Source organism: Sphaeramia orbicularis, chromosome 11, assembly GCF_902148855.1.
Source record: "Sphaeramia orbicularis chromosome 11, fSphaOr1.1, whole genome shotgun sequence".
NCBI lineage: Eukaryota > Metazoa > Chordata > Actinopteri > Kurtiformes > Apogonidae > Sphaeramia > Sphaeramia orbicularis.
The window spans coordinates 46,713,811-46,727,189 of record NC_043967.1 but is presented as its reverse complement, the minus strand read 5'-3'; the positions used below and the strand labels follow the sequence as shown (position 1 = coordinate 46,727,189).

At 37.6% G+C, this 13,379-nt stretch overlaps 1 protein-coding gene across 5 annotated transcripts in view; it reads right to left on the bottom strand.

Moving 5' to 3' along the window:
• Nucleotides 1–13,379, bottom strand: part of cgnb (cingulin b) — a 70,731-nt gene extending 57,352 nt beyond the window's left edge. For 3 of the 5 annotated variants that reach the window (XM_030147384.1, XM_030147387.1, XM_030147388.1), the window contains exons 1-2: nt 13,227–13,379; nt 1,178–2,293 (exon numbers count right to left, since the gene is read on the bottom strand). In XM_030147384.1, the coding sequence (XP_030003244.1) occupies nt 1,178–2,284 (1,107 nt within the window). In that variant the 5' untranslated portion in view covers nt 2,285–2,293; nt 13,227–13,379. Of the gene's footprint in view, nt 1–1,177; nt 2,294–12,659; nt 12,798–13,226 lie in introns of those variants that run through there. The other 2 variants (XM_030147386.1, XM_030147385.1) reach the window with 2 other exon arrangements.

Here is a 13,379-nt window from a genome sequence, read left to right as displayed (position 1 = left end):
TTTTACACTGTGATATTACTATTTTTATTTGTGTAACACATCTGAGTACTTCCTCCACCACTGAAATGCTCAAATCTTATTATATAAAGAGTATCTTTGCATTAAAATATTCCTAATTTTACTTGTGTAACAGATCTGAATACTTCATCCACAACTAAAATCATTGATTTTTTGTCATGTAAGGAGAATTTTACAATGTGATATTATTACTTTTACTTGTGTAACACATCTGAGTACTTCCTCCACCACTGAAATGTTCATATCTTAGAATCTATGTAGTATTTTTACACCGTAGCGTTCTTAATTTTGCACTAAAATGTAAAATGTACATGTTTTTGGATGCAAATAGTATTTTTACAATAAAGTAGTCCTAATTTTACTTGTGTAACAGATCTGTACACTTTATCCACAACTAAAATATCTGTTTTTTTATCATGTAAGGCAAATTTTTACATTGTGATATGACTACTTTTACTTGTGTAACACATCTGAGTACTTCCTCCACCAATGAAATGTTCATATCTTAAAATGTAAGTAGTATTTTTATGCTGTAGTATTCTCAATTTTTTACTAAAATGTAAAATGTACATATTTTAGGATGCAAATAGTATTTTTACAATAAAGTATTCTTAATTTTACTTGTGTAACAAATATGACCACTTCATCCACGACTAAAATCATTGATTTTTTTTGTCATGTAAGGAGAATTTTTCCACTGTGATATTACTACTTTTACTTGTGTAACACATCTGAGTACTTCCTTCACCACTAATACGTACATATCTTAGAATGTAAGTAGTATTTTTACGCTGCAGTATTCCTACTTTTCTTCCTCCACCACTAAAATGTCCATATCTTAGAATATAAGTGGTATTTTTACTCTGTAGTATTCCTACTTTTCTTCCTCCACCACTAAAATGTCCATCTCTTAGAATATAAGTGGTATTTTTACTCTGTAGTATTCCTACTTTTCTTCCTCCACCACTAAAATGTCCATATCTTAGAATATAAGTAGTATTTTTACTCTGTAGTATTCCTACTTTTCTTCCTCCACCACTAAAATGTCCATATCTTAGAATATAAGTGGTATTTTTACTCTGCAGTATTCCTACTTTTCTTCCTCCACCACTGCACAAAACCAACATTAATACCTGAATATGGATCTGAAGCTACTTACAGGCTTTTTGGCCACAGCTGGAGGAGTGTCCTTAGCAACGAACTTCCCTGGTGACTTAAAGCTGGGCTTGGGGGCCTCCAGCGCCGTCACCTTGGCAACAGATGCAGGGCTCCTTCCCAGGCTGCCACTTGTGGAAGCAGACGACACCAGGCCATCAGAGGAAGAGGACAGCGGTGCGGCGTACGGGTTCAGGGTTGGAGAAGTACGAGTGGGAGGGGTAACCTCGGGCTGGACCTCTTTTCTAGCGTCGAGGCTTCGGGACCGCCTGCGCTCGTCGAAGCGGAGCCGCTGCCTGGCCCCGGTGCGGCCCCTGGTCTGCGGGGCGCTGCCCGGGGTCCCGCTGTTGAACTTGCTGATAAGCTTGTTGATGGGAGCCAGGGAGTTGGTGTCGATGGCAGGGGCAGGCTCCCCCCCGGCTGACACTGGAGGATCTGGAAACGGCTTTGGGGGGGGGTCTGCGTTCTGTTTAGTCCCATACGGCCCCTGAGACCCTGTGTAACCCGAGCTGCTCTGCTTGACCCCTTTTGGTCCCACCCCATTAAACTTGACCGGTTTCAGCCCTGCTTCATTGTACTCCTCCTTACTGGTCCGGTCTCTGTCTTTACCGGCTTTGACTTGGGGTTCAGCCTTGGTCCTCTCCACGTGCCTCCCCACCACAACCTCCTCCTCCCCGTGCGTTCCTGCCTGACCGTCCCCTGGGGGTCTCTTAAGGGGACTCCCAAAGATCTCCCCATCTTCATCCTCTGCTGGGGGAACAGGTGAATGAACTGCGCTCACACTAGGACTGTAGGGGTTTGCAAATTCAGCCGGTTCTTTGGTTTTGGGGAGACTGTTAAAAGGTGAGGGGGGTCCTGAGCTGGGGGTGGGGGTGTTTAGCTGAACGCCGTATGAGTCACCTTTCTCGCCGTCTTTTAGGACCACATAAGGCTGCCCAGAGATGCCCTGCACCCGCACTGCCACGCCATATTTACTGGAAGCAGGAGGCGTGCTGGCGTTTCCTTTGGACTTATCGGGGTAACCTCCACCCGTGTCGTGGAGGTCTTTGATGAAGCGGATCTGGACGCCGTAGTCTACCAGCGGCTTCCTGTCAGTGGAGAGGCTGCTCATGTTTACTTCCTGGAAAAAAGGGAGGAGGAAAAGCAGAAATTAAAATGTGCTGATTCACCGGAACAAGTTATGAGTACACAAACATGTAGGCCGACTTGTTTACTAGGTGTGAAACATAAGGCCCGCGGGCCAAAACCAGCTCCAGTCTGGCCCACGGAATGAATAAAGTACACTGAAGATACTAACAGTGTCAAACTCATTTTAGATCCAAACTAAAAAAAATTGCATTATGCCTTTTACTGTTTTGTGCCTTTGTATCCACTGTGATTTGTAATGTATAAATGTAAAAATGATAAGTTGACGTATAATATTGTCAAAATTGCACTAAATTTTCTTAAAAATGTTCAGGTTTTTACCTCCGCTAGGAAGTACTGTGATCACTTTGCTTTGTTTGTTTGTTTGTTAGCAACTTTACAGGAAAACTATTCCAACCATCTTTACCAAATTGTACCCACAGATAGGCCTAGACCCTGGGACCAACCCATTAAATTTTGAGCCAAGTAGGCCAAAGTTCAAGGTCACAGCAAGGTCACACAATCTCAAATTTTCCTATCTCTCATCATTGAGCAATTTTTAAAAATTCATAAAAATTCAAGACGACTCCGATTAGCCTCCAATTTGATCCACCTGTAGCTTAGAACAATATCTTGTATCTGGCACAAAATTGTTCACATCCACTGTGGAATGTGGACTCTGTGGACATTTCAATTTAACATTGAAAATCCCATTTACGCCACATTTTTCATTGGTTGGCTGGTTTATATGTGTTTCTATCTGGTTACCTTCGCCAAGGAGGTTATGTTTTTGCCAGGGTTTGTTTGTTTGTTTGTTTGTTTGTTTGTTGGTTGGTTAGTTAGCAAGACACCTCAAAAAGTTAAGGACGGATTTTCATGAAATTTTCAGGAAATGTTGATACTGGCACAAGGAACAAATGATTAAATTTTGGTGGTGATTGGGGGGGCAGATCTGTCTTGGCGGAGGTCTGAGTGCTTTTCTAGTTTAGGTTATTTAAATTTTTGGTGAAAGAACAGTTTGTAAATGACAACATTTTCATAATTTAGTTATACATTTTTGCACTAAAAGAGAAAAATTTGGAGTTCTCATTATTTATAGCCTATTAACACTATTATTTTACTGGCTTAAACCACCTGAGCTCATGTTGGGTTGTATGTGGCCCCTGAACTAAAAGGAGTTTGACACCCCTGGTCTGGGCAATATGGTCGCATTATTAATTTTAACTCTTGTTTACTTATCAACCTTTTATGCATCATTACTGATATTTTGTTGGTTGGTTTTGTTTTGATTTCACTGTCTACATGTTCGAAACAAAGATAAAAAAAAAAATTACATTAAATTAAATTAAAGACTATTTTTAAACTATTTTTGGAGCAACTTCCAAATACATTTATTCTCACAATATCTAACCATTTTTAAAGTGACTTATCACCTTTGATCATATTATCCTCTGCATTTTTCAGTAAAAATCAAGTATTTTCCTACATTTCATTTACTGATCATGTAGCTGTTCATAAAAACGTCGAAGGCTATTCTATCAAAACAGAGAAAACTGAAGAAAAATTGACTTTTTCATCAAAATATATCATTAACTGAAAATAAAAATAAACATCTACAAACACTGGCATTTACCAAACTACATGAGTTTTACTGGTTAATCTATGATGTCTACATGGGTTATCTGAAACTGTATTTTACCTGATTTATTTACATATATTGACAGGATTAGTGGATGAAAAGTCATTAAACATGTTAGATCAGTAGATGTTTTTCATCACCAGAGGGTGTTCAGGCTAATTCACAGGAAAAAGCATCACCAGTTATTTGTAAATTCTGACTGACCCCGTACTATCTGGTCATCTTACCCTGTTTTGTTTTGTATCTTCTCTGTTTTTCTGGTTTGTTTCTGCCTCTTGTTGGTAGATTACCTCCTAAACACATAGGCTCAGTTAAACCTTAGTCACACCCTCTTAAATCCTATTATCTTTGTGTTTTTCTGTTTTTCTGTTCTGTTTTTTTCTCTGTGAATTACCTACTTCTTCACAGGTGGAGTCACTCTGACTCGGCTAAAATGTCAGAACGCTGGTATATCTTGATGAAGCTGTCATCTTGGCTGAATTCTTCCTGAACCAGAACATGCTGTATTCATGTCATGCCAAATATGCCACTAGGACACTAAGGAACCTCTTTGTGCAGGTTCAGACCTACTTTTGCAGAGGGTGTGTTCAGGGGGCAGGAAAAAACACAGTGGGAATATAAGTTAGTGTGTGAGAAAAGCCTTATTTACTACGGGGCCGATAAGCGAGAAGATAAGTAGAAATTAAAAAAGGAAATTATTTTTGTTCGACTCTTATGTTCTTCATATTCATTTCAGTCAAGTTTGATTTTACTTAAAAACTTTGACTTACGGGAACTGTGAGGAGATGAACACAAATTAATTTTTGTTTTATCCAATGTATAAAGTCTCAAACAGTGGATAATCAAGTTTTTTCCTCTTATTTTGTTTGAGAGACCTGCTAGATGGATTTAATTTTCATAGAATAAATAATGAATTGGGTGAACAGACTGCAGTTCATTAGAAAAAACAGATCAGGTCCACACTTTTTTGGACGTATTGTCAGAAAACAACTCAAAACATCCTATTTTCTTAAGGTTTTGGTATTAATTTGGGCATTTACCTTTTATTTTAATATGAACCTGAAAGGCAAATGGGTCAGTAGTAAGTAAAATATCTAAATAATATCTAAATAAGACATAATAAATCTACACACTGCAAAAATCCAAATCTTACCAAGTGTATTTTTTTCATTTCTGGTCAAAATATCTCATCACACTTAAAATAAGACATAATCACCTGAAGAGGAACTTTTCAGTGAGACATAAGAACTTATTTTTAGACAATAGATCTTGAAAATCTTATTTCAAGAAATCTTACCAAGATAATTTTCTCTTGTCATTGGCAGATTTTTTTTTTTTTTTTTGCTTAATTGAAGATCTTTTGCTTAATTCAAGCAAAAAAAAAATCTGCCAATGGAATAAGTAAAAATTATCTTGGTAAGATTTCTTGAAATAAGATTTTCAAGATCTATTGTCTAAAAATAAGTTCTTATATCTCACTGAAAAGTTACTCTTTAGGTGATTATGTCTTATTTTAAGTGTGATGAGACATTTTGACTAGAAATGACAAAAATACACTCGGTAGGATTTTGATTTTTGCAGTGTAAATCTTTTGGATTTTGACCCAGAGAAACAAACCTACTGATTTTATTTTCACTAAACTAATCGAAGAATCAGCTAAACTTCTTTTCTACAGGTCTGAAGTATTTTATTGTATCACAGGATAAGTAATTCATTTCTTGGGACTAATTTCTGCTGCAGATATTTTGCACTGGTGAGTATTTATGACACCAGAGCGCTGTTTGTTGGATCAACCCAAAATAAACTACAACACCCACGTTTACTGTAATGAAAACAGTGTCAGCCACTGCCATAGTGTGACTAATTGTTCATATTTATTGAATTAAAAGGCGCAGATGAAAGAGCTGTAAGAGGCTTTGGATATAAATGCAATACTCTTGTTTGTTGTCATGTCGACTATAGAATACACACTTACACTTTCAATGGGAGCGAATCATTATTGCTGTTTTAAAATTAAACAGCCACGATGTCATGTAATATGTTATAAATTAAGTATGTCCTGCTCGTGTCCTCTGAAACTGAACGTGGTGATGGACACTATGTGAGGGGGAAATACTCCTCCTTTTGTCCCGGCTCTGTGGAGCATTAAACACTAGGGGCTATGTCAGGAATGGGCCTCCCCTTCTCGCTCTCTGCCTTCGCCAGAGTCTCCCAGTCACCAGACTTCAGAGGCCAATCGCTCAGGCGTAGACTGTTTACTTTGAGCTGTGCAGGCGAGCACACCGACTCAGGCAAATGCATGTGCACACGCACTAATGCAATGCAAGCGAATGCATGCACACACACAGAAATGCAGCAGTGCATGCTCGCAGCCTCCTCCATCTGATTAGCATTAACCCATAAAGAGCCAAAATGGCACCAAAAGCATCTACTGATCTAAAATCCAATCCAACTTTATTTGTAAAGCACTTTAAAACAACCGCAGCGGACCAAAGTGCTGTACAGAAGAATAAATTAAAAAAACAAAAAACAAAAGAAAAGAATAGTTTAAAAAGACAGAACAACTGTATGTAAGTTGTCTTAACTGTATGTAAGTTTTATACTCTGTTAGTTCATTTGTATTTGTACTGACGTGTCTCTTGGTCAGGTCTTCCTCAAGATTTTATCTCAAGGGAATTCCTTGTTAAATATAAATAAACTGTACAAAAAAACCAAAAAGCAAACAGGACACTGATCTAAACTGTTGAATACATGTTGATCTACTAATCCACAGGTCTCAAACATGCGGCCCGGGGGCCAAAACCAAAGGTTCCAATCTGACCCATGAGATGAATTTGCAAAGTGGAAGTTAGGGCATGAAACTCAAAAATAATATCATAATAATCTATAAATAATGACAACACCAATTTTTTCTCTTTGATTTAGTTAAAAAACATTAAATTATGAAAATGTTTATATTAACAAATTATCCTTTAACAATAAAATGTGAATAACCTGAACGAATATGAACAACCTGAAATGTCTAAAGAACATTAAGAGCAATTTTAACAATATTCTGCCTGTGACTAAATGTTTTGTGCCTTTGTAGATCTCATATGTAATGCACATGCAGAAATGACAAGTCGAGGCATAATATTGATAAACTTGTACTTATATTTCTTAACAAATTTCATTTTTTTCAGGTTATTCACATCCTTTTCGTTTGGATTGTTTGTAAATGTAAATTTGGCATAATTGAATGTCATTTTTTGCACTAAAAACATTTGGAGTTGTCATTATTTATTGGTTATCATGCTATTATTTTACTGGTCCAGCCCACTTCAGATTAAATTGGGCTGAATGTGGCCCCTGGAAGAAAATGAATTCGATACCCCTGCACTAATCCTATCAATATATAGTATGTAAATAATTGGTGTAAAATACAGTTTGTCATCTTTTCATGGTCATCAGATATGACCCATTTGGACGTTCAGAGGCTCCGTAGTTACCATGGAAACACCGTCATCTTCTACAACATTGATTCACCAGTAAAACCCATGGAGTTGGATTAATGACAGTGAATGGAGACACTTGGTTTGACATTCAGTTAGCAACATCTTTGCTGAAAAAATAAGTTTTTTAAATGTTTTTTCATAATTAACTTTGAATTTACTCAGAGTTTACATGAACATCTACACGATCTGTGAATTAAATATACGAAAATACGTGATTTACACCCAAAAAAGCAAAATACAGTGGATGGAGAGGCATAGTTTATGTTCAGTTTTTGATTTCTTTGCTGAAAAAGTCACTTTTTCTTCAGTTTTCTCTGTTTCTGATATAATAACTCAACTTTTATGCACATCTACATGATCAGTCAATTAAATACAGGAAAACACCTGATTTTTACTGAAACCACCCCAAAAAAATAGAGGATAACATCATAATAAATAGTGATAAATCACTTAAAAATGGAAAATTTCATTTGGAAATGGACACAAAAGTAGCACTAGGCCTTTATGGGTTAAAATACTCACTTGAATTCATCATAAAAACACTTTTTTCACTGCATATGATCAAATAACAGCTTCTTAACACACATTCTCATTATTGCTTATGCATATGTTACCCATACGCTGCTGTGATGTTTTGCTTTTCTGGGGTTGTGCAGGATGTACAGATGTGCCCCTGAGGAATTAAAAAGTAACCAGCTCTGACCACACACTGGTTATAATGTAACGCACATCGCCTGGACTAGTAATGAGGTTAGATTAGCGAATCAAAGTCAGCCTTTGTCTTTTTCAAAAACATTCTTAGGATTCCAGCCGTTGCCTCTAAACTCAGCTTTGCTCGTGGTTTACATTTGTATAATACGAACAGATTAAGAGGAAACTGAGAACTGGGGCAACATCAACTGGAAAAACCTGCACATGCTGAAAACTGTATATAATAAATAAAAAAATGAAGAGATTTATTAATAGAAGACAATCTGGAGACTAAAAATAGCACGCAGAGTTATGAATGATTCTGTCCAAACATCAAAACTATGATCAGAAGGTTAAACTGGCAGGACTTGATATTCATGCATCGTGTTTTTTCTGGTTTTCTGGCTCTGGTTATAAAAAGAAGATAACATCCTGTTGTCATGGTGCTCAGTTCTCACCACTGATCGTTGGCTCCCAGGTGTAAATATGTTCCTTTGGTAAATACAGATCTGAACAAAGGCCCAGTTGTCGTACAAGTTCAGGAACCAGTGGCCGAGGACTACTGGGCGACAACTGGTTCAGCTCCTCTCATGGTCCCTGTGTCTGTGTCACAAGGAATGGCTGTGTCAACAGAGACAGGAATGTCACCAAACGGGCCGATCCGCCGTCACTCTTCCCTTTCTCCTCACCCGTGGCGTCTCATTTTCTCTGGCCCTGTTCCTGCACCCGTCTTGGTTTCGCACCACATGTCCGATCCTCATGCTTTCCCCCCATACTTTACACTGCCTTTTGGATAACAGATCACGGAGCTGAATTTCTTTGATTCTGCTGCTTGAGAATCAGTGTCAGTGCTGGTAATATCATACAAAAAAAAAACTTAGAAATGTCAGGAAAAGTGCCTCAAACTTTCACTGGTTCCATCTTCAGATTAAGTTTCTGTTTTCATATTTGTAAGTGAAACATCTCTAGGGAATTTCCAACAAAAGACTGATATTAACCCATAACGACCCACAGCTACTTTTGTGTCAGTTCCCAAATATGTTTTTCCTTTCTGAAATGATTTATCACCATTTATGGTAATATTATCCTCTGTATTTCGCATTTTTCAGTGTAAATCATGTATTTTCCTTATATTTAATTCACTATCATGTAGGTGTTCATTAACCCATGAAGACAAAAACATCTACTGTTGACCAAAACCATCTTATAATTTAAACTGTTGATCCATTAATCCTATCAATACATGTCAATAATTGGTGAAAATGTAGTTTTTCATCTTTTCATGGTCATCAGATATGAGCCATTTGGATGTTCAGAGGCTCCGTAGTTACCGTGGAAACACCATCATCTTCTACAACATTGATTCACCAGTAAAACTCATGGAATTGGATCAATGACAGTGGATGGAAATACCTGGTTTATGTTCAGTTAATGATAGATTTTTCTGAAAAAGTCACTTTTTTTTTCAGTTCTCTCAGTTTTTGATATAATAACCCTCAACTTTAATCTGAGTTTTTATGAACATCTACATGATCAGTGAACTAAATATGAGAAAATATATGATTTTCATTTTTTTTAAAAAACCCACATACACACACAGAGAGTAATATTATAAATAAATGGTGATAAATCACTAAAAACAGGTTAAATATAGAGAAAAAAATATTTTGGAACTGTCACAAAAGTCACTCTGGGTCTTTATGGGTTAAAGCTCAGATTAAAGTTGAGGGTTATTATACCAAAAACAGAAAAAACTAAAGAAACGGTGTCTTTTTCAGTCCAATCTCTCATTCCTCAAATATTTTTTCTCTATTTTTAACTTTTCTTAAGTGATGTATCACCATTTGTTCTAATATTATGCTCAGTATTTTGCATTCTTAAGTGACAATCATGTATTTCCTGATATTTAATTTATTGATCATGTAGATTTTCATAAATAGTCTGAGTAAATTCAAAGGTTGTTCTATCAGAAACAGAGAAAATTGAAGAAAAAATGACTATTTCAGCAAAGATATCAATAACTGAATGTAAAAACAACCATCTCCATCCACTGTCATTGATCCAACTCCATGGGTTTTACTGGTGAATCAATGTTGTAGAAGATGACGGTGTTTCCACGGTAACTACAGAGCCTCTGTACGTCCAAATGGGTCATATCTGATGACCATGAAAAGAGACAAACTACATTTTACACCAATTATTTCAACGTGTTGATAGATTTAGAGGTTTGGAAGTTATTAAACAGTTTAGATCAGTAAATGTTTTTTTTGTATTTTTTTTTATTTTTATGAGTTAAATATCACCCTTTGTTGCAGCTTTAGAGGATATATTAGTGATATTGTACAAGACTGATAACATGTGTAACATCTAGTTTTGCTTTGTTTTGTTTTTTTATCATAGTAAACAAAATCATAATGTATAAATGCAGTTATCATCTTAAATCAGAGGTATTTCTTTATACGTTATAAAACCCACACTACCTCTGTGGAAGGATGAATGAGGCTGAGATAAAGGCAGGTTGTTCAGTGGAAAACAGCACACACATTACAACAGTTTTCCCTCATTAAAGCATTAAAGCACGTGTTTATACCTCAAAGAGAAGTGGAAGAGTGGCCCCAAGGACAAGTTTTAGGTCAGGACTATTTCTGGAGCAATTTATTTTAAATATAAGAGAAAGCAGATAAACATCAGCTCCTTCTCATCAGAGCTGTAAATTGTAAACTGCCCAGGATCAGGGTTATCTTAGGTCAGGGGTGTCAAACTCATTTTAGTTCGGGGGCCACATTCAGCCCAATTTGATCCCAAGTGGAACAGTGAAAAATGTAAAATTATATTATGATCAGGTTTACATCTACAAAGTTTCCTTAAAAATCCGAATAACATGAACAACTTGAATTGTCTTAAGAAAAACAAGTGCAATTTTAACGATATTCTGCCTCAGTTTATCAGTTTTTCATTTACACGTTCATTACAATCGCACAAAACATTTAGTAACAGGCAGAATATTGGTAAAATTGCATTTACTTTTCTTAAGACATTTCTGTTTGTTCATATTTGTTCAGTTTATTCACATTTTTAGCTTACCGGTCAACAGGCTGTTAGCTATTGTCGTCATCTGTCGTCCGTTACAAAAATTTCAATCGTCTTCTTTGAAACTACAATTCCGATTGACTTCAAACTTGGTATACAGCTTCTTTATGATGTCAACAAAAGTTAGTGAAATTATTTGGATCCGGATCTGATTCTAGATTTGGTGTGACTTTGAAAAATGTCCCCATTATAAGCGATAGGAAGTGGATCGATGCAATAACTCAGTAAATATAAATGATATCCAGTGTAAATTTCTACAGTCCAGCCCTGATGGGGAGATGACCTAAACATAATGTCCACATGCTGATCAGGATCTTCTTCTGGATCCGGGAACTTACGGAAAATTTAACATGGGCTCTTATGGGGAAAACATTTCTATCGTCTTCTTCTCCCAAACTCCAGTTCTGATTGACTTTAAACTTGTTATACAGCTTCTGTACAATGATGTCAACACAAGGTATTCAAATTATTTCCATCTAGATCCGATTCTGGATTTGGTACCACTTTGAAAATTTTCCCATTATAACAGATAGGAAGTGGATTGATCCAATAAATCAGTATCAATGATATCAAGTTGGAATTGGAATTTTTTACAGATCTGATTGGAATATGACCAAAACATGGGCTATTTCTGTAATTGAATAAATACACAGAACTGGGTGTAATAAATGGCATCTGGATACATTTCCCAAAGCTTTTAATTTGGCTGGTAAGCTACAGGGCCATTGGTCCTACTTTTTTTTTTTTTTTTTTAATAAAAGTATAGTTTGGTAATGTAAACATTTCCATGTAATTTTACTTTTTTACACCAAAAAAAACAAAGACAAAATTGGGGGTTTTCCTTATTTATAGGTTATTATTACCTCCGCCAAGGAGGTTATGTTTTTGCCAGGGTTTGTTTGTTTGTTTGTTTGTTTGTCTGTCTGTCTGTTAGTGTGCAACATAACTCAAAAAGTTATGGACAGATTTGGATGAAATTTTCAGGGTTTGTTGGAAATGGGATAAGGAAGAAATGACTAAATTTTGGTGGTGATGGGGGGGGGGGGGGGGGGGGGGGGCACTGATCAGCCTTGGCGGAGGTCTGCGCTCTCCGAGTGCTTCTAGTTCTGATAATATTTTACTGGTCTGACCCATTTTTAACCTAACTGGACTGTATGTGTCTGTATGTGGAACCTGAATTAAAATGATTTTTACACTATTGATTGTTAATACCTTCAGTGTCATTTTTTGCATTTCACAAATACATCCTACGGGCCGGATTTGGCCCCCGTGCCACATGTTTGACACCTGTGTCTTAGGTCATTCAGAACCATTCACAGTGGAGTTTCTTGGCAGCGGTGGATATTTACACAGCTTGACGCGTAAATAGTATCACGTATCGCATCCAAGTCCTATCAATTTGTCAACTATAGAGAGTTTAAAGAAGACAAAACCATTAGAGTAAGCACCTGTCCGCTCCGTGGATTAATTGCGTCACACCCACCTATCCGGTAAGGCAGTATCGGTGCGCGTCGAAACCACCGGGTTTGTTTACATGAGCCAGTGAGACCCAGGATAAAGCCACACAAAGTGCAGCCTCTAGATAAACAACCGACGCACCTGCCTCACCAGGAAGACACCATCGCCTCCTGTTTGCAGCCTACCTGCTCTAATAACCCCTCATATCCTCTTTACGCACCGCAGTCACATCCAATTATAGGCGAAGGCGGACTGCACACAGAGCTGGATCCGAAACCTGTGGGTATAAGCATGAGAGCGCACAACTGAAGGCTGCTTTGGGTCATTAACGCGAGCAGGAAAAGCTGTGCGTAAAAACACGGCTGCCAAATCCAACCCCAAAGCCACAGGTGTCCATCCGCGCGCCTACAAATAAATGGACTATAATAAAAATGCGCGCTCCCGGTGTTGGTCCGGTACTTTCCCTGTACGCACTCCGGTTCCAACCCAACTAAACCCACAGTAAACATGCAGCAGCTGCGTAAACACCCACACCAGGAGGACTGCTCATACTACACCTGCTCAATCCCGTGGATGTTCGTGCGTCCTGCGTCACTCCTCAAACCACAGTGGTTCCGTGGGATGTCAGGATGGTACTACTGGACTGAGGACATCTGGGAAATTCTCCGCCGCTCTCTCTCTCCTGCTCTCTCTCACCGATGCAACCTGTT